General features: G+C 45.7%; 1 protein-coding gene across 3 annotated transcripts in view; it reads right to left on the bottom strand.

Moving 5' to 3' along the window:
* Window positions 1-5,594: 5,594 nt before the first annotated feature.
* LOC147892438 (uncharacterized) overlaps window positions 5,595-23,074 on the bottom strand; it is a 257,358-nt gene continuing 239,878 nt past the window's right edge. For all 3 annotated transcript variants that reach the window (XM_087387226.1, XM_087387228.1, XM_087387229.1), the window contains 2 exons: window positions 6,322-6,393; window positions 5,595-6,212 (listed from right to left, as the gene is read on the bottom strand). In XM_087387226.1, coding sequence (XP_087243352.1) covers window positions 6,117-6,212; window positions 6,322-6,393 — 168 coding nt within the window. In that variant the 3' untranslated portion in view covers window positions 5,595-6,116. The remainder of the gene's footprint in view (window positions 6,213-6,321; window positions 6,394-23,074) is intronic.

Here is a 23,074-nt window from a genome sequence, read left to right as displayed (position 1 = left end):
ATCCAATTGCAACATGTGTTGAATAATATGAAATAAAGGATCAACCCAAAGCTCTATTAGGCGCCCCAGGCTAAAATAGAGGTGCTCGAAAAGGAGAACACCCAACTACGACTAGCGGTTGTCTGCTGACACTGAAGAGCTAAGGGAGGAGAACACTCACAAATAGGCGAAGTTGGAGCAATATGCTCAACTTCAATCACTTATCCGTCTCCTCCAAGCTCCAAGCTCCAGACGAACAACCCCGGAAGCTGCCCCAAAGACAACCACCAGACCATAATGATTCAACAGGTCAGGATGGTGTGTGTGAGCTCTCATAGGCAAACACCCAGGCAGGTACCTCAGGATCAAATCCCATAGAAAGTGGAGGTAGTAGAGGAGGTAACGGCCCAAGCACTATTATTTCTTGATCCAGTGGGCCGAGTAAAATGTAGGAGTATGGCTATGCAGACTTGCCTGCAATTTTGCAGACGCCATAGTTCAAGTCAAAATTTTGACAAATACATGCGATGTGGGAGTTCAGACGACCGACCAGGTTTTGGATACCAAACCAATTTTGTCAAGGCTGGATTGAGGCTATGCTAGTTTCCAAAGTTTTGCACCGAATACCAGGCCAGGAGGAGATACCTGTCGAATATCGTGCATGGCGGTAGATTGAAGCGGTTGAGTTCACTGCTCCCCCACAGTCCATGAATCAGGGTGTACTCGGGCCAGTACAGCCCTTTATATCTGTATACAATTGAGATATAAAAGCCTTCAACCATTTTTTCGAAGAGCGCACCTTACGCCAGCATAATAGTTTCAAGGCTGAGCACCAGATGATTGCTGCTCAGATCCACTAGCTCCCTAAACCGACAATGCTCGAGCTTCCTTCCTACCATTCCAAGATCTTGTGGTAGCTCGAGAAGCTAATTAGTAGTCATTTTATCGAAGCAGCGGCCATGAGGAACAATGTTTGTGATTTATGTAAAGATCGGCTCACCAATTGGTAGGAGAGGGTGACCCCGGTTCGCCGCTACACTACAAATTTTGAGACGGCATGACACTCTGCAAACCAACTCTGATCATTTCCTTCCGAAGGGCCCCTTGACAACTAGGTGTTGCACTCCTTCGTTGGACAGTTTCTTGCAAAGTACCCGGACTTTTGGCACATGAAGCAGGAGTCAAGAAACTTCCAGAATCTAACCTCTTGGGTGTAGACCACTCCTTCAGCAAACAAAGGTTGGGATCTCCTAGCCCGATCCCAAAGATCCAAGCCTTCTTAACACCATGCGACGGATGAGCGACGGAACCAACAAAAGCTTCCCCACGGTGTTAGCAAGAGACCCAACTGCTCCACCCATCCACAGTGGCAATATTGGGATTTCAACCCACATGAGACAATCATGGAACAAAAAATTATCGATACTGAAATCCGGGGACCAAGGGAGCACCAGAACCGCTGCTCCAACAAAAATAAGGGGTGTGCTAACCAGATCATCCCACGAACAAGGATGAAGCCCTTCCCCAAGTATCTCGCAATAAAAGCAGAAGATGGAAATCCGCTTTGATATTCTAGCAGCTTACCGAGCTCATCAAAGGAGGGAACTCGCCCTAGAAAGAACATGTGAACCCCCCCTCCCCTCGCACCAATCTCTCTAACTCCGGCTTAACAACCTGAAGACTAAGCTCGCAAGCAATTGCATGCTTCCATCCCTGCTTAACAATACCCCTCTGATCCGCCTCACAATCTCTCCTACAAACAACAGCTTGGAGGATATTCCAAGCCTTGATATCCTCCAGTTGCATGAAGCCACCATGCATCGTCCACGAAACTGTTTCTGCATAGGAGGGGGGATCTGTCCCTGAGGCATCATCTCCGATTCACTTCTCAGGGGCACTGAACCTTCGAAACCCTGTGATGATGAGGCACCTTCACTCATTATTTCTACGTAGGTGCTTCACTCTGCTAGCTCTTGGGACAAGAGCCTGGCCATCTTGAATCGATGGGGAAGCCTTGGACATGCGCTAGCTCTGTCATCGCTCCAAGCCCTCTTCTCCTCGATTCATCCTATGAGGAATACATAATTTTGAATATCTTAGCCAATATATATGCCTAGATTTAATTGGTTTGAAAAGTGATTTATTTACATATAAAAAGTACATCATATCCATGTCACTCTAAGTCTATTTCGGCTATTTTTATGCATCAATATTCATGGTAGGCATTGTACCTATTGACGTCATTTTTAACAAATTTGACCATGTATATTTTTGAAATTGACAGGCATGCCATCTTCCCTAACTTGCTTATCTTATTACATGCCATCATTGTAAAGACTTTTTGGCCATTTTAAGAACACTTTTTGAAACTATGACTCTTACAACGAATTTGATTACTATTTTTTGGGTAATTTTTGACATACATTAATTAAATTTGATCAGTCTTCAGATATGTTTTCACTCGTATCTTGCTTTCACTGAAAGCAATAGGTTTTGAAAGACAGACATTAATTACAATTATTTGATAGTTGTATAACTATGGCAAAATTCAAATGGTGAGATCTTCTTCTAGGACTAGAACAATAAATCAAATGATAAGAAATATAATAACAAGAAATTCAAACTTGTGAACACATTCTAAATGAAAAGTGCTAGAAATATTATTATAGAGCAAGAAAAGATAATAGGACTTCGTCTTCATAAACTCCATTTTGACAATAGATCAACTTCAGGACTCACTAAATAACAAAACGAGTGGGATGAAATGATGTATGTTCTTTTGGTAGGACATGGCAAGGCTTGATGATGTATAGAGCATCAAGAGTAGGATGAAGAGGACCCCCAACAAAAGGAGGAGTTACTATGGGCATACAAGTAGGCAGAGAGTAGCAAGCAATTGGTGAGAAGAGTGTGTGATGAGGTATGTGATAGCTCATCAGACTGGCCTAACGAGCTGGGAGATGTTTGCTATAGAGAGGTTGATAAGATAGTTGGAAGTTTGGAATTTCCTTGAGCCGTAAAATATCATTGTATTTTTGAAAAAGAAAAAATATTGTAAGCATTTCTTGGACTTGTGAACTTTCTCAAGCTACCATCATCCATGATCTATGGTGCTCATAATACCTAATTTTGTGTCAACCTACTTCCATGTTAATACTGCACAATTGGCATTTTAAACTTATCAACTTCAATGTAGATTCAAATGAAAGGGTTAGAAAGCAGTTAAATACATAAAGCTTATGGTAGATTGACAGTAGAAGGTTTATACATGACAATGTGGGTAGGTAACGCAGATAGAGCGAACAATGACATACTTAGAAGCATGCTCGAGAAAGTATTATGTAGCTTAGAGAAGTGCAGCCAAGTAACACCAAGGGTTGTTTCCAACTTTGATTCAAGTTTTTAGGACAGAGTTTCCAATGGTCTAGAAAAATTGTCTAGTCTTGGACCCAGTTGCCTTGGAGGAGTGATAGGAGAACGGATCTTCGAGTGCTCTCATATTGTTCTGGTAGCCATTGTGAGATTTGAGTCCTTCTTCCTAAGGCATTCTATGGAAGCCATGTCCCATCTCTCTCTCTCTCTCTCAATCACGATCTCACCAAAATTATGATCTTCAACAATTGCAAATGACACAAAAGTAGGGAAGGAGATTGCATGTGAATTGTGGAAGCATTACCCTCCTAAAAATAAGATGTACCTCTCCTCCACAACTTAAGAATAAGAAGAATGAATAAACAAGGTACTTTCACTGTCTCCAAGGTCTCGAAATTCATAAATCCAAGCTAGAAGATGACATGAAAAATAAGATCTACTTTAGAGCAAAAACTAAGAGACACATCCACCCCACACATCGACTCACTATTTGGATAGGATCTCCTCTCACTCACTCGTGGGCTAAACCTTTAGCTTTTATACCATGTTGGAATATAGTAGCAACACACTCACATTGGGAACAAAGTAGAAACAATAGGGTTGTTATACAAATAAACACCTTCTACCTTGATAGAAGCTATCCTATGGGTACTTCTAATTTCACTTGCACAAGACTACAATAATCCAACCGTGCCATATGTATGCATGTATGTATTTATATACATGCATGCATTTGACTTTGTGTGTGAGCCTAGAGAGAGAGAGAGAGAGAGAGAGAGAGAGTTTACTAAAGTCTACTAAAGACCGATGGGTCTATGAGACTGAAGAAAAACCTGATACAATGAGCAAAAGGGTGGAGCTACTAAGCGAGCATCCTGACCCATGCTAGAAAACTGTGTAGACATAGACAGTGATATCATAGTACGTGTCCACCATAAACCTATGTAGCCATCCTGGCATCATCATCCTCATGTGGAGACACAGTTTGATCCAACACAATACAATAGGCATATAGAGCATCAAGATACACCCAACAGCGGCCTAGGCAGTGTAGGCAAGAAGCCCTTAATGGATCGCTGCCTACTTTCTGGATGAGTAACCTATCATGCCCTCCTGGCTGCTACCCGACGTTTGATGAGCGCCACTGTAACCTCCGTCGGCTGCACGTCAACAGGTTTGAAAAGAGAGGAGATATCAGTGAGTGTGATATGTGCGTTTGTCCTCTACCAGGTGTGCCGCGTCCCAGTCTCAGGGTCTCTACCTCTCCTGCTAACCGTGGCTGAGATAGCAACCTGCTCTGCCTGGAAGAACTTTGTGATCGTACTCTGGGATGGGCCGGGCACGGTCCCTTGCTCATGTCTCCTTGAGCTGATGAGATGATCTCTATGTCGGACTGCCTCATGAATAAAAGCTGCCAGGCATCTCTGGTCTGGGTATAGGAGTCGTCTGGACAGGCCCTCGAATCCGTCTTTGAAAAGGCAATGGTATCGTCCACGAATCTCATAGTAGACTGGACAATGGAAAAGACTTTGACTCCACCTCATGGTGCTCACATAATGTGCAGAGACGACTCTCCCTAGGTATCCCCTCTACACGCCCGCTCTCGATACTGAGTAGGTGCGATGACACACGTAACTATCCAAGTGCAATCCTGAGTGAATGTGGTAGGTGGATCTGGGTGTACCCTGGTGGGATGATGAAACCTTCCGCTGAAATATGCAAGCAATGGTCCCGATAGAAACCGAGCTTCACAGGGAGCTTTGCCTGTGCTAGTCAAATCCTGAACGTGTGCAGCTGAAGAAGATCCTGGAACGGGACAAATGGAGCATCAATGTTGTACTGGAAGGGTGGCAGCCTGTCTATAATAAAACCCAATCTCTCAAACCACCCACATTTGCGTGCGTACCAACATCTCTGATCACCCTGAGCTGCTAGTGCCATAGAAGATGCTAGTGCCAACCATAGAAGAGAGAGAGAGAGAGAGAGAGAGAGAGAGAGAGAGAGATTCCCTTCTGCGCACCACAAGATGTAAATCAAAAGAAAAATGACGTGGCAAGCAAAAAGATGCTTGTGATCTGATTCAAATCCAAGCATAAGCTGCATTTGAGGCCCTAAAACATCTAAAACATCAATGATTTCCTCTGAACTCTAGTCTTTATACAACTTGCATAAAAATGAAGTGGAATATAATAGTTCTCTCTTACAACATATGGTGAATCCTAAATTAGGCATTCGCATGCTCTCAATAAATGCAAAGGATGCCAGAATTGTGCCTTATGGGGATGTCCGAGTATTACATTGATGTTTAAGTAGAGGATATGAACCTCCTTACAAATGGTTTGAGAAACCTCAGTTTTCTAGGTTTCTCAAAAATGTGTATTTACATAATTAAACTTGCAATATGGATCAAAATTTGAATCAATAACAAGATTTGCTACTCTCAATCAGCTAATGATTTGCAAGTTCAAGAATATTATTTCTCATCTCTTGATGCTGCACATTACCATACTTGCTCAGTGGTGGTCGATTTGTAAGGACAATTCAGGGCACAATTGGGGCTATACAATTCAGCTTTTCCGTTCTCATTTTCTTTGTGGAAACCTGCTACAAGAAATAAATTGCCCGCCCTTGTCATCCCTGGGCCTGAAAATTGTTTAGATATAGCCTCTTCTCTGTCCTTCTCAGCTTGTGTCTTCATCAGTGGCTTGCAGCAATTTGAATAAAATCAATGTAAAAGGTTTCTAAGCTAGTTATTAACAGGGAGCTCATGCCTTGCCAACTGCAGATGCTACTTCACACAAAATTTGGCTTTGATAATCTGAAAGCTCTTTGGCAACACTTCTTTTGTTATAATGGTATGCCTGCAAAGACAAAATTAAGAAAAAAAATACATAATTACTTGACCATCTGAAAGTTGAAATTTCCACATGTAAGTGAAAAGCAGAAAAGCGGTAGGTATATAAAGCCTACCTGCTGAATCAGCTGCTCGAGGAAACTGCATTTATCAAAAGGAAAGTCTGTAACAGAGAGTATTTCGAACAACTGCACCAAGATCAGTAGAACCATTATAGGATGGAAACAGAAAATGGATACAAAAAGGTTCTCAAACCATAACATGGTAGCCGAGATTCTACAATATTACAACCTGACTGACAATTCACATGAATGCTGCTCCATATGTGAAACTTCACGTCATCAACAAACTCTTCTTCTGTGATCTTGACCTGCGCCAAACCCTGAAATCCCATGCTTGTCCAATACATCAATCGATCTGTGACTATACTTATACTGTTAATATCTAGGACTGCCACAAGCATGCAAGAACGAGTCACCGCCCAGCCATCTCGACTCATGCAAACAGTACCCCTTTTCTGCATAATGCAGTGTATTGCACTCCAGTGCCTTCCTTTCACGTGGGTTGACCCCTTGATTCTAGACGCCCCTGCCACACTCAGCATCTTGCCAAGTGTCCCTTATGCATATTCTCAATAGGTGACCTTATCCCCCTTTAAACGAATAGATGCCATACAGATCAATTGCCCCTAGGCCATCAGCCACATATAGCCAATACACTCTAATACATAAGGAAGTCTTAGGAACTCCTTGACCCCTTGCACCCCTCATCAAGTACCTTGACAGGCCCATGTCTTTGACCATTAGGTTGACCCTGTAACCCGTAAACAAACCCCAAACCACAATAGGGTTGTATAAATGAAACCAAACCAGTATGTACATTAATTTACACAACAAGGTTAAATTAAACCATCTAAATGGTGGTAATGCCCGAAGCTGCATCTCCTGCTCGCCTCCTGCTGCCTCGCCTTCATCCCCTGCCTTAGCCTCGCCCCTTTGCGCTCACCCCCTTGTCCTCCCTCTTCTCCAGATCCTTCTCTCCTTCCCTCCTGGTCGCCCTCCGGATCCCCTCGCTAGAGAGAGAGAGAGAGAGAGAGAGAGATTATATGATTGTATTAACGTCCTCGTGAGACCCTCCAGGATCTATGGCACAGTGATCACTATCAACAAGTAGTGATTGTTTACATCCATTGAAAGAAAATAGCATAAATGTGCTATGCAGTGAGTACTTGTTGTGCTAGCCTGTGTGCTAGACCAAGTACTTTGTTGCGATGTTCTAAAATTTCCTTTATGTAGTTGCCTAGCTCCTTGGCTGGCCACTCCAGTAGAAATTTCAGGTTGCTTCTATTGCCCCCATAACATTCTCTAATTTGCGCATATGATCGACATGTTAGGAGTAATGCTGCTCATTTTCTACTTCTCCTGCGGGGCAGATTTTACATACTCTTTCCTCTCTTGGTACCCTGGGTCTTGCCCATCTTCCCCTCTCCACCTCGAGATCATGTGAGCTGGTTCTGATTTTACAGATTAAATGTCTTTTAAATATTGATATGTCTTCCCCGAGGTATTTCTGCATTCCATAGCTGTCCATCGGATTGATTTCCTGCTTATAAAACTGCATTTTTGCTCCCGGTTCTTGCCATAGCTTCTGTAGCATTCTCTGCATCACTAACTCCCTGATTTCACATGCATCTTCGGGGATGTCAGCAGCGGTTATACCCCATAATTCCATTCATTTCAGCCCCTCTTTGTGCCATCCCAGCGATTCGCATAGCTTCCATTGTTTTGTGTGGTATCCTATTGGCGTCCATCATTCCAACTTTGTTGAGGTATGCCATGAATTGGCACAATGCCTCTCCTTCAAGAGGTATCATACCTGTCTCAGCCAACAAGGTGGGGTACGGTGTTTGTGCTTTCACCCCTAACTCCCCTATGAGAAATCGTTTATGCAAAGTCTCTATTCAGTTCCAGTAGGCCCTAGAGAGCCCAGGTGTCCAAGCTGGACACCCGTAAAAGACCACTGTTTGTACGAGCATGGTATACAAAAACTTTCTCATTTCCCAGTTCCATAAGTGTGCCTTTCTGCACTTGTTTTGAAAGCTATATAAAGCTTTCAAACCTCCTAGGATTCTTTTTTCCACACATGCATTCCACTTGTAAGTGTCTACAAATTCCAGCCCCAAATATTTGTATGTAGTGACACTGTCGAAAGGCTCCCTCTCAAAAGTGAAATCAACCTATTTATTCCGAGTACCAATCACCACCACTTCTGGATATGTTGACTTGCATTCCTGAGTGTTTGCAGAATCTTCCCAATGTATCCAAATGTGTTTGCATCTCTTTCTTGCTTTTTGCGAAGAAGACTACATCATTTGCGTAAATAAGCAATAAGAGGGCATAGCCTGCAATCTGGACACCTTCGCTGCTGTGTGTTCTCATCCACTCTTCCAATTCATCGATGAACAGACCAAAGAGAGTTGGTGAGAGGGGGCAGCTTTGCTTGACTCCTATGTCACTGCTTATGATGACTTTTCCTTCAGAGGAGCCATCTACAAGTGGTTGCGCTAATTCAGCTAATACTTTCTCATATAACCTGTATGTGGCTTCTTTGATTTCCCGAGGGACTTCGAGCTTTTCCAATCTTTTCGATAGCTTTTTGCGTGGAACTGTGTAAGTCTACAAAGCAGTAGACTACTTCTTTCTTATTCTTGACCCCCTCCGTTGCAGCCCGTATGGCCACCAAGTGGTCTATTGTCGAATGTTTAGGACGAAACCCTGCCTGAGATGGTGCTCTGGCTCCTTGCTCTTCCACCCACCTGCTGAGTTTTTGCTCAATTATTGTGCCATATAACTTGGCGATTAGGCTACTCACCATGATAGTGCGGTAGTTTTTGGCCACTTTGCTGTCCCCGCTCTTATGGATTGGTACGATCCTGCTAAGCTGCCATTCCTTGGGAAGGCCTTCTTCTAAGGCTCGATTCATGAGTGTAGTGAGCATTTTCTTTGTCTTCTCACCCCCCCATTTCAGCATTTCAGCCACTAGCCCTTGTGTGTCTGGAGCCTTTCCGTTTGCGAGCTTTTTCAAACCCTTTCCCACATCTTCCTCTGTTATGACAGCATTTACAGCTTTGATGGAAAAGTTATTATTGACCCTCTCTTCTCCCTCTCTCTCATAGAGGCTTTCGACGAAATCTATCATGTCTTCCCATGATGCTTTCCTCTCTTGAGGTATGCCGCCATGTAGCTTTTGGAAAAACTTTCTGGGATTTTGCTTAAGCTCATCAAAGCTCTCAATTTGTTTGCTCTTGAGAAACTCTCTTTTTTTGTTTCTTACCAATTTTATGTAGGCTCTAGCTTTGTCCTCCTTCTCGGTTGTGTCTGCTGTTGTCCATGCTTTTTTTGCTACTCTACATTCCTGATCATACCACTGGTTGTAGGGCATGCCTTTGCTCCTCCCCTTGCTTTTTGTAAAGCATTCATGAGCTGTTTTCTGCAGTAAGTCTGTCATGCATTCACTCATTTCTTGGCATGTGGAAGGCGTCTGACAGCATGCTATTTCTTCTTCTAGTTTTTGTTCATATATGTGTGCCTTTTTATAATCCGATCTCAGCCTGGGTTGTGCAGGAATTTCCTGTTTTTTTACTACATGCTTTGCCCCTACGATGCCCATAGATATTGCTCTGTGATCGGAATCAATAGACTCCTCTTCAATCTTGAAGTGCTCAAGTATGTGTCTTTCATTCGGGTTCATGATCACATAATCAACTACGCTCGACCCTTGAGGATTTTTGCATGTGTATCCCTTTGTTTCTTTGAAAAAAGGGGTGCCATTGCAAATTTGCATTCCAAAGCATCCGCATAGGGTGAGGAGTTGTCTTCCCATTTGGGTGATTTTCCCGTCATCTCTGGATGTCCTTTTCCAGCCTTTTCTTTCTGCATTGTCCTCTTCCATTTCCTCCATCCAAATGGGATCTTTCCCTTCCAATGTAACAATCCCTTGTAATGATCCTGTCCTTGCGTTGAAATCTCCGGCGAGGATAATTACATGCTCTTTAGCGAACTGAGCTATGTCTTCTCCCAAGTGCATAAGAGGGTCCTCTTGGGATAGATGGCTGTTTTGTTTGTATATGGGTAATTTCAAGGGTGCAAAATAGCACGCTGCCAACCTTATATTTCCCTCTTTTGCTGCTATCTCTAATCACATATATTGTTTATGTGGATCCTTCTTTATCACTCTCGCTGATTTCTGTCATGTCATGCTAATGTAACATGCAATCCCACCAAAACCTCTCCCCCCCATGTGTGTTTTTGCATTCCACATTGATGTCTTCAAGAACCCCTTGATTTCTGGAGATTCATTTCCCTCGTGCTCCCATGTTTCCAACACTTTGAGTATGTCTGTCTCCAACACTTCATCTTTTAATGCAATAACCTTGTCTAGATTCCATCCTTCCACATTCCATATTTTGATCCTGAGGTTCTTGTATTCCTATTTATCCTTTTGTTTCTCTCCCCCTTTGCTCTTTGCTGTAATTACTGCTTTCCCATCCTTCATATAGGCATTCTTTCCTTCCTTTTTTGCATTCCTAATGACTTCTAGCTCTTTGAGTTTTTGGGCATATTGATTTCTCGTGAGGTCTTCGTTTATCCATAAGGAGTGCCCTTTGAGGTGATGCTTGTGATTCAGTACCTTGAGGCAGGACTGTGCGTCTTGAAATTTCATTATGATTTGTCTTGGTTTTTCTCCCTTCCTTCCCATTCTGAATGCATCTTGCCATTTTGTGGTAGATATGTGCATGGTCTTTTGAAAGACATGTGTGAGGACCTGTTCAATGTCCTCATTTTCACTCTCTTCCACCCCCACAATTCTGATGTTTAGAGCTTTTTCTTGCTGCTCTTTTTGCTCCCTCATTCTACTATTGACCAACTCGTCAATGATGTTGATGATGTCTTCTTTTTTTGGCATCTGTTGTGCAAGTTTATGCTTTGTCTCTACCTGCCCTTTTTGCCTAGATATTTCCTTTCTATTTTCAGTTCCATGCTGTGAACTTTGGCATATCCTTTTTCTAACTGGCTGTCCATTTTCTGTTCTATGCTCAGAACCTTTGCATATCCCTTCTCTATCTTGCTGTCCATGGCTAGCATTTTCTGGGCCATCTCATTCATGTTGTTCTTCAACTGTTGAACCTCTTGGTTCAGCAAGGTAATTTCTTCCTTCATCTTGACCATAGTCTCGTACATTTGCCTTCTTGTAGTCTTGTAAAAACTGGAAAATGGGGGCATTAGGGGCCCAATTCTCAAAGGGGATCTTCTGGGAGTGAACATTTTAGAAGTTGGGGTAAACATTGTGTGAACACCCCTCTGTGATAGTTTCCTCTATTTTAGTATCTCGTTTGTGATGCACCCCTCTGTTTAAAAGCCTTGTGGAACTTTGCCTGTGAGAATTGGAACGTTGTATTGGGGTTTCAGAGCACGGTCTTGTTTTCCTTCTCAAGAACTAATGATTCTTAGGCCAGTAAGGAACTATTAGGCTCGATCCTTTCTCTGTTTGCAAATTGAACAGGCATAAGGGGATTCTACAAATTCACGCTGTGCTTCTTGTGCGTGAATTCACACGTGGCCTATGTAGGATCAGGAGGTGATCGTAATCAGGGCGCATCTAATTGAAGACCATTAAGCTTGGGATTGGATTACGTGATGCCTATAAGAAGCGTCCTGCAATGATCATGTCGCTCCAGACCTTACAAGGACTTTTGGGCATACCCGTCGCCATTAGTGTTGGTCATCCATCTGTCACGAATGATCAGTGACACACGATGCCATCAATTTTGTCACGTACGTAAAGATTGCGTGGCGCAACACTTTGTATCGGTCTTTGCTATGCATAAGTCTGTATAGCCGTGTCACGAGGAAGAACACGCAAGCCGCTCAACATGCTTGCATCTCCAAGAACAAAAAGAGCAATCGTCCATCTCTGATCAACCATCGCTCTCTCTCTGATCGTTCGTCAGGGCCCATCAATAGCCCACTTGATCATCCGTCGCTCATCACCTCAACCTTCCATCTAAGAGAGAGAGAGAGAGAGAGAGAGAGAGAGGGGGGGGGGGAGAGAAGAAGAGAGAGAGAGAGAGAGAGAGAGAGAGAGAGAGGGGGGGGGGGGATGTGCAGCAGAGGGCTGAGGCCGATTTGCAGGGGAGAGAGAGAGAGAGAAAGAGAGAGAGAGAGAGAGAGAGAGAGAGAGAGGTGTATTAACATCTTCAGGAGACCTCGCGGGTCTATGAGACAAGATACAAGATATATGTAACCCATACGAGCCACAGTGGGCTGAAGCAAAGGGCTCACTAAGGCCCTTGCTGAATGCTAAGTGCTGAGAATGCAAAAAGCTAGTACAAAATATATAATAGGAAAATAGAGCAATCAAGTACTGCTCAGAACTAGAGCTCCAAGTACATGTGGAGGCTCTATATAACCCGGCTCCCAATGTGATGCAAAGAGTTCACGTATCTATGTTTGTCGGACTGTCTCTCGCCACAGTGGCGGGGGGGTGCACTCTCTTGGATGTCTGTATCCAATGGGCTACATCGAGAGTAATGCCTCGTCTTTGGCGGTCCCCTTTGAGGAGGGCTGAGATAGGTCGAACCTCAATTGTGCGTGCTCTGGTCGCCCCACGTGTTGTGTGTGGTCTCCGCGTCTCTCGTCCAGCCACATCATGGTGACGGGTCTCACTGCTGATCCATAGTGCTCTCGTCTCCTTGAGCTACTTGTTAAAAAACATGTTACTTAATAAACCACTTCAAGATATCACACGTTACGAAGTCTTTACAAGATATAAGCCAAAGATTGCACATCTCAAACATGAGCAAATAAAGAAAATGCATTGTGATTGATGCCACTCGTGTAGCTGTAAGAGACCAATTGAAAATTTTCTTTGGAATGGCTTAGATGGATCTGCATATATCTGAGCTAGGGTGGATTGACTTTGGTACTTCCCCCACGAGGGAGGACTGAATATTATAGATCCAAATATTTAGTGCATGGACTTGCTTTGCAAGTTGGTCGTCGGAGGGCTTATGCTGGGGCAGAGCCATGGAAGGATAGTTTTCTTGCGGTGCATTTGCTCTTGCACTCCCTTCTTGAGTGGTGAATGGCAGGAGAGCACTAAGTCAATCTTTACTTCATTGTCAGGCAAGTTGAAACTGCATTCTAATAAAATAAAGTGTTTGATTATGGTGTATTCAACCTTCTTGGACTTAAATGTCTTACATTTGCAAATCGGCATTAGCAGCATTTGCGCATTCTCTAAGGTGGCAAGGAAGATGATGAGATACGCAAGGTCAGTTTCTACCTTTTTGGCAGCAAGCAATAACACATTTCCATAGATCACCCTTAAGCCTCCATGAAGCTTGCCTTGGAAATAAGGAAATTTCAAGGGCACTTAGTTGATGATGGTCACCAAGTCAACATGTTGGATAGGTGTGATGGATCCCTACTAATGGAATTAGAAGGGACGCAGGGGAAGCTATAGAGGGATTCGGCCTTGGTCTTAGGCATGATGCTCTTGTGGTGTTTAGTCTCTGGAGTTGTGGTCCTTCCATCTCAAACTACTACCCACCTCTGATGGGAGGAAAGGTGCCGTAGTAACATCTTGCTGAACTAAGGAGGGAACTTTCCTTCTTTTCCTTTTGGGGCGCTTTCTTTTCTTTCAGCAATTCTAGCGAAACGCCCAAAGAGTCTACAAATGCAGCACTGGCCTTGGCGTCTTGAAATTCTAGATTGTTTGACTAAAAAAGAGCAAAATATGGTCATCCAATATGTAAGGGTCACACAACAAACCTAACCCGAGGCATCCTATCCATCTTGATTAAGCATAGTAGGGGGAGACCTCGGTGACCACACCAAAAAAGGCTCATCCTCTTGATTCAATAAAAATGCAGCACTGGCCTTGGCGTCTTGAAATTCTAGATTGTTTGACTAAAAAGAGCAAAATATGGTCATCCAATATGTAAGGGTCAGACAACAAACCTAACCCGAGGCATCCTATCCATCTTGATTAAGCATGGTAGGGGGGGACCTCGGTGACCACACCAAAAAAGGCTCATCCTCTTGATTCAATACTCCACTTGTCTCATGAATCTTGTCCTAAAACGTTGTCTCCATGTGTATCCACCCCACTAACAACGAGCAAAGTGCGCTCTGGGCTCTGATGGGTCTTTGACAAAAGGTTATATCTCGTCCTTGGAACATTTTTGAAACTAAGGCTTACAGAGCTAGTTGCTAAACTATTGAGGTGATCTTAGGGGAATCAAACACCACCTAAAAGAAGCCAGTTTTCAAAACGTGGATGTGTGACAAATGCACAAAAAATGTTTGGAGGAAGGGCTGCAAGTATCCAATCTCAAGCTTGACTTCTAGAGAGAGAAGATCCATAAATGTCTGCAAAAAGAGCAGTTGCCCTCTCTTGTTCAACATCTTTCTTGAGCCCTGTACGGCTTGTATGGGCAGCCGTACAAGTCGTAGGGGAAAGAAAGTTTATTAAAGTCTTCGGAAGACCGATGGATAATTGAGACTGTGAAAAACTTGATACAATGAGCTATGGTAGTGGAGCTACTAAACGAGCATCCACACCAATGCAGAATGCAAAAAATGCAAAATGGTAGTACTAATTCCTAAGTACAACATAGTCATGTCGATAGTCGACTATATATATCAATCTCAGCATCATCATCGACATCATCATAATCATCATCATCATCATTATCAGCAGCAGGACATCACGATGGATGAGGCAGTGGAAGCGGAGGCATGAGGTAAGCAATAGAGCGTTGTCGGCCCCTCAAGGGTGCAGTCCTGGTACGTCTCCTGGTCGTAGCTCTGCGTCTAACCAGGGCCACTGTGACCCTTGTCGGTCAGGCTCCGACCCTAAACAAGGAGGGGATGTCCCCAAGTATGATCTGTGTGTCAACCCTCTGTCTGAGCTGTCGGGTCACAGGCTCCGGGTCACGGTCATGTCAAGGTCTCGTCTCGTGGGGTTCTATGTGATCTGGCTGAAAGAACTCCATGATAGAGCTCTGAGAAGTATCAATCGAGGAAGAACTCTGCTCCTGTCTCCATGCTCGGAATATCCTATCGCGGTGTCTAAGCACCTCATGAATGAAACCAGCCAAACACCGCTGGTCTGGGTAGGAGAGGAAATGGGCCGAAACCCCATAACTATCTCTGAAGATGCAGTAGAAACGCCCTCGTATCTCAAAGTAAACAAGACACATAAAGATGAAATGCTCCTTTGTCTCAACCTCCTGTCCGAACTCTACCTGAAACTCCCTCATAAAGTGCCATGACAAGCCAAATGATCTCCTGGTCGTAACCCAAATCTTGTAGGCGTTGTATGAGGTAGGCTCTCGGAGCGGTGTCAAATGCCTTGCAGAAATCCACAAAGCAACAGTAAACCCTCTGCTCTCGTGCCCTCGCCTCTTCGATGATACATCTGAGCGTGAGAATGTGGTCCATGGTCCCATGATCCCGCTACTCTAAGTCCTCGACACTACGCAAATCTGCTAACCTCAGAATCAAGTACTGATGTATAAATCTTGGACATGACATGTCCAATCATAATGGTCCTGTAGTTCTCCAGGCTCATGGGATCCCCTGCCTTGTGAATGAGTGAGATAGTGTTAATGGTCTAGGTGCATGGAAACCCCAAGCAAACAGCTTCATTAAATAGCTTTGCTAAGATTGGGGCTAGGAGGTTAATCCCATATGCAGTGAACTCAGTGCATAGTCCCTCATGATCCTTCGCTCGGCCATTATGAAGTTTCATTACGGCATCCTTTACCCTCCCTTGATGAAGAGGGTGTAGGATGTGGAGCGTGGCATATGTGATAGGTTAGGAATTCGCTGATTTGGGATATCATAGAGCGTGCGTGCATAATCAGACCACACCTGAGTGTTAGTGAGTGGTAAGGGGGACCGTCCCTCTAGAAATATCCACTAAAAGTCCTTAGAGTTGTTACTGAACAGAATGTTCAGAAGCTCCTCCTCGTTCCGGTGCACAAAGTCAAGTTTCTTCTTGCGTACCAGTCAACGATACTCGTGTAGCGTCTCTAGTTCGCTCAGAAGACTGTTTCTGGTTTCAAATTTGAGCTGACGGCGTAAAGCCTTACACTCATCATCGTACCAGCTATTACAGGGTACGGTCCTAGGAGGTGGTGGGCGGGTGGAGCGGGTGGTATGGGGGAAGGAGTGAAGAGCAGCCTCGTGTAGTGAACAGGTGACTAGGAAAGCACGATCCCCTAATAGGGGTATAAAGTCAATGTATGCGAGAAGTATGTACAGACGGCCAGAGTAAGTAGGTGAGTGATCGCGATCAAAGCATATATCATGGTAGGTGGAGTAAGAACTCAACGGGGTAGAAAGTGCTGTGCGGCGGGGGATAGAAATGCTAAAGAAAAGATAGGTATGATCAGCCCCTGGAGGGAGAGGTGCTACGGTAAAGTTAGTGATGTGAGATGTAAAGACAAGGGATCCCATGATGTAGTCCACAACACTGAAGCCCCCCCCATGTGGAAAGCATGTGAAGCCACCTGATGCGGGCCATCTGTCAAGACCATTATAAATAATGAGATCATGCATCCTACCGAGGTCTAATAGGGCCTGTCCATAAGATGTGAACGGTCCTCGTCTGTCAGCCGAAACTCGTAGCATACCTGCCTCCTCAAGGTCAATGTCTGGCAATAGAGTGGAATCATCCCTAAAGTCGAGGAGTGGTGCATGACGAGTGCCTGTCCTCGCGTTGAAGTCCCTAACTAGGAGGACTACTCCGCAGCTAGAGAAGTCAACAATGGACTGATAAAGAGCAACAAATGGGGATGTCTCATCCTCCCCTCGAATATCTTTAGCAAAGTGGAAAGTCTCGGGGAGGAAGTAGCAAACTGCAATAAATAGATCCCGGCTATCCATGTGCCGAATCCAGATCTAGAAAAACCTGGAGTGTAGATCTCTCTGTCCACTGAGATGGCCCCCAAAAGTGTGGATCTGTAAAGGACTGCGACTCCTGACCCTCGAACCCCTCTTGTATCCCTCGTCTCATCTCTGTAGGCAGACTCCCATGTATACCCGCAAACTAATGGTAGTGGGCGGTCTGGACTTTGATGTGTCTCTGTATAAAAGACTATGTCGTGACCTGTATAGGATTCCGAAAAGTTCCCTGGTTCTGACCATAAGGTACCATTACAGTTCCATATGGTACAGGATAGGGTCTCGGATGTATGAGTCTCATAGACCCCGCCTCCCTATGCGGGAGGAGAGGTGGGTGCCGGACGGGGGCCTGTAAGGAGTCGTCCATCTCGTACTACTACCCACTTTCCCTCCTTGCGGGCCTGATCCCGCTGTTGCAACAAAAAGCGCCTCTCCTCAACCTGTAGTGGAGTGAGGTCCTCATCCATGGAGCAACGGTAGACGAGGGCTAGCACAGGGTGAGAGGGAGGGCCTACTGGAGTTGAGGTAGAACCATCGTTCCTCATAGATGACCAACAAGACCAAATTGGAGGCCCACCTTGTATTAGAGAGAGTGCATTTAGTTAACATGGAAAAAAATATATTTAATTATGAGCTCAGAGGTAGATTCCACTGTCTCTTCACGGATGGCTTTGGACCTCTCGCACGAGTGATGGACTACGAGGATCAGCATTGCCTAGCTCTTTATGTCAGGGAGGCCACTATGCTTCGATGAGACTACCTCAGAGACCATCAGCACAGACCGGAGCGTGATAGAGCCCAGCCTGATAGAGCTCAGGCACACGCTATACCAGAGGAAAGAGACCAGGAGGAGCATGAGGAGGTCAGAGCTCACACAGGACACATGCCTCCACCCTGTGGATGTACATATGAGATGGTTTGTAGACGCCGCAGGATCTTGTTACATAGGGGACGTACTCGCCGCTTCATCTCCAGACGATCCAGGATGATGGCAGCTTTTCGGAGGAGACTTACTCATGGAGATCTCGCCCCACCAGCCGCTCACCTCACCTTTGCTCAGATTTGTACTCTCATAGCAGGAGGCAGAGTCGATGGACAGGATTTCCAGTATTATTTTGGTTCTCAGACTCCGTGACACCTAGACTTGTATCTTTGCATTGGCATATTGTACTCATCCCTCCATTTTGCACCCAGGGGCGGTTTTCTTTCAGCTAGTTTACTTTGTATTTAGGCTCAGATTTGACATTATGTACTTTCACTTGCATTGTATTGCGTAGCACTTAGATGATATTCGACGATGCCTCTTCTTTGTGGCACGTTGATTTTGTGCTATCTTGTATGCAGAGTTCTTGATGTCCCATGGGCCCATTTTGGCCTTTAGCGGACAATAATACACTTTCTTTCTTTCTTTCTTTCTCTCTCTCTCTCTCTCTCTCTCTCTCTCTCTCTCTCCCACTTTCAGCATCCCGATACGAAATCCTTGCTTTTTGATACATTGGTGAGACCAGCTGCGATGTATGCAGCTCCTTTCTGGCCAGGAGACCTCGGCGCTACAAATTGGAGACGAGTAGAGAGGTTACAGATCATCATGTTCTCTCGGCTCATTAGGGCCAAGGCTACAGTTCCGCACGAGATCATGCTAGCAGAGTTTGGAGCTACTCCCCTTGCATTGGATGCAGCGTTTCAGTCGGTCATATATTTGCATAGGGTTAGGGAGTTTGGAGACTCAGCAGCAGGCAGAGCTCGGTTGCCATGGTTAGCACTTACATCTTCTATGGAGTTGGCACGATCTGGGGCCCGATACTGCTGGTACTTCAGACTCACTAGGTGGCTCACATCTCTTGGACTAGACATGGATAGACTGCCTCCCTTCCGATACAGCATAGATGTCCCTCATCTCGAGTTGACTCGCCACGAGCTTAGCCAGGTCACGAGAGCAGACTTGCTGCAGCTTCATACGTATCGCACTTGGATTTATCCCACGCAGCTTCCGACGAAGATGGCCACATATCGTGACCACATCCTTCGGATCTCAAAGGATGGATTTGTCATTCCACCAGGCTATACAGGTATCCACATGTCCCACTCACTGAGGATTGCCCTTGGCCAGCTTAGAGTCTCTTCGCATCAGCTCGAGATAGAGGCTGGTAGGATGCGACGCATGGAGGATGGACGGCGACCAGGCCGAGAGACCAGGATCTGCCCTTGTTGCACCATGGAGAGGTGGAGTCAGAGGAGCACTTCATTTGCAGATGCCCGCTATATTATGAGCTCAGAAGTAGATTCCACTGTCTCTTCACGGATGGCTTTGGACCTCTCTCACGAGTGATGGACTACGAGGATCAACATTGCCTAGCTCTTTATGTCAGGGAGGCCACTATGCTTCGACGAGACTACCTCAGAGACCATCAGCACAGACCGGAGCGTGATAGAGCCCAGCCTGATAGAGCTCAGGCACACGCTATACCAGAGGACAGAGACCAGGAGGAGCACGAGGAGGTCAGAGCTCACACAGGACACATGCCTCCACCCTGTGGATGTACATATGAGATGGTTTGTAGACGCCACAGGATCTTGTTACATAGGGGACGTACTCGTCGCTTCATCTCCAGACGATCCAGGATGATGGCAGCTTTTCGGAGGAGACTTACTCATGGAGATCTCGCCCCACCAGCCGCTCACCTCACCTTTGCTCAGATTTGTACTCTCATAGCAGGAGGCAGAGTCGATGGACAGGATTTCCAGTATTATTTTGGTTCTTAGACTCCGTGACACCTGGACTTGTATCTTTGCATTGGCATATTGTACTCATCCCCCCATTTTGCACCCAGGGGCGGTTTCCTTGCATCTAGTTTACTTTGTATTTAGGCTCAGATTTGACATTATGTACTTTAACTTGCATTGTATTGCGTAGCACTTAGATGATATTCGACGATGCCTCTTCTTTGTGGCACGTTGATTTTGTGCTATCTTGTATGTAGAGTTCTTGATGTCCCATGGGCCCATTTTGGCCTTTAGTGGACAATAATACACTTTCTTTCTTTCTTTCTTTCTACACACTGCTAGGGCCCAGGACAACATGTCGGGCTGGACCCCCCCGAAGGTATTTTATTTCTTGAAGAGAATCTGTTACAAGAGTTCAGCATAGAGCTGTCTGATACATCCCCAAAATCCAAAACGTGAATCATTCATTACAAGAGCTTCAAGCTCATTTCAAATTGGCAACATGCCACTTGTCTAAAATCTAGACTAAGTCCTATTACATGCCACTAAGGGCCACTCTGGAGTCTTCAAAGCACTTGGTCACACGAACCGCCTCCTAGATGCTTGTTAGGCTCCTGTAGCGCTAAGAAAAAATAACTCTTCCTAGTACCTGCAACAATTAATTAAAGCGCACCACCATGGCACCCATTAATTGTTAGCGCTTTGCATGCAAATAACATACTGTGGACTAATTCTAGTCACGGTGGGCGTCCCCACTGAACACATGTGCACACCTAACAAATATATTTATTCTCTGGTTGACCGGAGTCAACACTCTTGATTATAATTAAGAAGCTTTGACCAAGGGTCGAGGCGCCTTAATTATAGCCAAGTCTCTCCAACCGAAGTTGGCACATCTTGGTTAACCGGTGTTAACCCTCTTGGCGCATGCCAAGTCTTGTTGACCGAAGTCAACACTCTCTGACCGTAGTCAGCTCTGTGGTTCTCTGGTTAACCGCAGTTAACCCTCTTGGTAATAAACCAAGTCTTCCCGACCGAAGTCAGGTTTACTTGACTAGAGTCAAGTATCTTTGACCGTAGTCAATCCTTTGACCATTAAAAGAACTCTTTGACCATAATTAACACATATAAAACTCTTTAATTATGATCAAATAAATGGTCAACTGTACTTTGACTTAGGATATTTACATTGTGGTGACATAGCCTCCGAAGCGGTGGATGTGTGATCTGAAGTAGAGGGTCTAACCACGGCCGGAACCCACCGTGGGCCAGAGATGGTGTGAGGTGCAGGAGGGACTCGGGTAGCCCTAGGAGGGGGGGGAGCCCGTGTCTGAGGTGGTGCCTATGGAGCGGTAGGTCCTGCTCCAGCTCTCTGTCGTAAGCTAGTACGAGCTGGTTGCTTTTTGGGCCTCTTTTTCTTCTTTGGGCAATCTCTGGCGAAGTGCCCCGAGGATCTGCAAATCTTGCACTGGTCTTGCCGACCTGCAATCTCAAATCTTCGACGGAAGGACCTATTGGGTCACTGTAGCATGATGTGGTCATCTGAAATATTGGGGTCTTGGACAATGACCCTAACCCTAGGTACCCCATCCATCCTGACCGCCTCAGCAGCCGAAGAGGGTTCGCCAGGAAGAGGGGGGATCTCTGCTACCACACCAAACCTCTCGCCAATAACTGAAAGTAGCCAGTGATAAACTGAGGGAAGACCAGGGAATCTGATGAAAACAGAAACTCCCTCCTTGTCCTCTTCAACTGGGTCAAAGCCCAGTTGAAAGGGAAATAAAAAAATCCTCCTGAAGCCTAGAAAAAGAAAACCGGCCTGTAGCAGGTCTCTTGTGACATCCGGGGAATCTAGGCAAACCTGAAAGAAACCTCGTTCCAACAAACGAACATCCTTAAGGTGGGGGGCGAGCTCCTTGGGAAGTGCCGCAAGCATCCAATCTCTAGCTTGTGACCTGGAGGGGTGGAAGCCATGGATGCGTGCGAAGAGAGTAGTGGAGCACTCATGCTCCAAATCCTTTTGCAGCTGCTGCAGCTCGCCTTTTGAGAAAGTGACGGTTCTCGCGGCCGGTGTGGGCGGTAACAGATTGATTGAATGGGAACCCATTCGTCAATAGAGGTGGGAAAGGCCGATTCAAAACCAAAAAAAGAACTCCGTCCGCTTTCCTGAAGCCCAGGAGACCCCTAACAAAAATAGGGGTACTCCAGATGAGGGGAGAGGGTGAAAGGAAGGAGAGAGAGAGAGAGGAATGAGCAAGGAGAGGAGGAGTCAGCAGGTAGAGGGGAGGAAGAAGAGGGGGCAGCAAAGGGAGAGGAAGAAGGAAGAGGAGGGGAGGAAAGAGGAGAGGAGGAGTGGAGGAGAGGGAGGGGGAGGGGCTGGCAGCAGCGAGGGGGGGCTGAAGCAGCACAGGGGGGGGGCTGGCAGCAGCGCAGGGCGGAGAAGCAGCGCAGGAGGGAGCAGTAGGCAAAGGGGAGGGGAGGGAGGAGACAGCACGCAGGGGGGAGGCAGCGCGCAGAGGGGAGGAGGTAGCGCGCAAGGGGGAGGCAGCGGGGGGGGTGCTGCAGCAGCGCAGGGGGGAGCAGCAGGCAAGGGGGAGGGGAGGGAGGAGGCAGCGCGCAGGGAGGGCTGCAGCAGCGGAAGAGAAGGAGGGGAGTCGAGGGTAGGGGGGAGGGAGGAAGCAGCAAGGAGGGGAGGGAGGGAGCAGCGAGGAGGGCAGTAGGAGGGAGCGGGGAGCAGCAGCAGCTGTGGTCAGATGAGCGCCTCTTTTTTGAGGTGATTATTCTTGTAATATAATCAATCAAAGCTTTCACTAAAAAAAAAAAGTGTGTGTGCACGTGTTTTCACCCAAAAAGTGTGTGCGCGCACGCCAATCCATGTTTACCATGATGGAGAGATGCACACACACTGAACAGCAGAAACGGAAGGCTGCTCACAATGAATTCACAGCATATGTACTCTAAATTGATTGGGTGGGAGGTTTGTTGGAGTAGCCAGCTGAGGCTTCATGAAGCAGCTAGGATTTTAGCCCCATTGATCCAATGTGCCCAATCAAAATGCACCAATATACATGCATGGTTGAGGGCACCTGATTGGCTGACCTAGAGTAGGTGGAGTGGTGGTTGAATGCTTGTGAGACATGAGGCAGAGCAAACCTAAGACTAGCCAACAGTT

The sequence above is a fragment of the Dipteris shenzhenensis genome, chromosome 16 (assembly GCF_047967505.1).
Source record: "Dipteris shenzhenensis isolate YYH24624 ecotype China chromosome 16, Dip_SZ_1.0, whole genome shotgun sequence".
NCBI lineage: Eukaryota > Viridiplantae > Streptophyta > Polypodiopsida > Gleicheniales > Dipteridaceae > Dipteris > Dipteris shenzhenensis.
The sequence above is the reverse complement of the archived record's forward strand: the minus strand, read 5'-3'. Positions and strand labels throughout refer to the sequence as shown.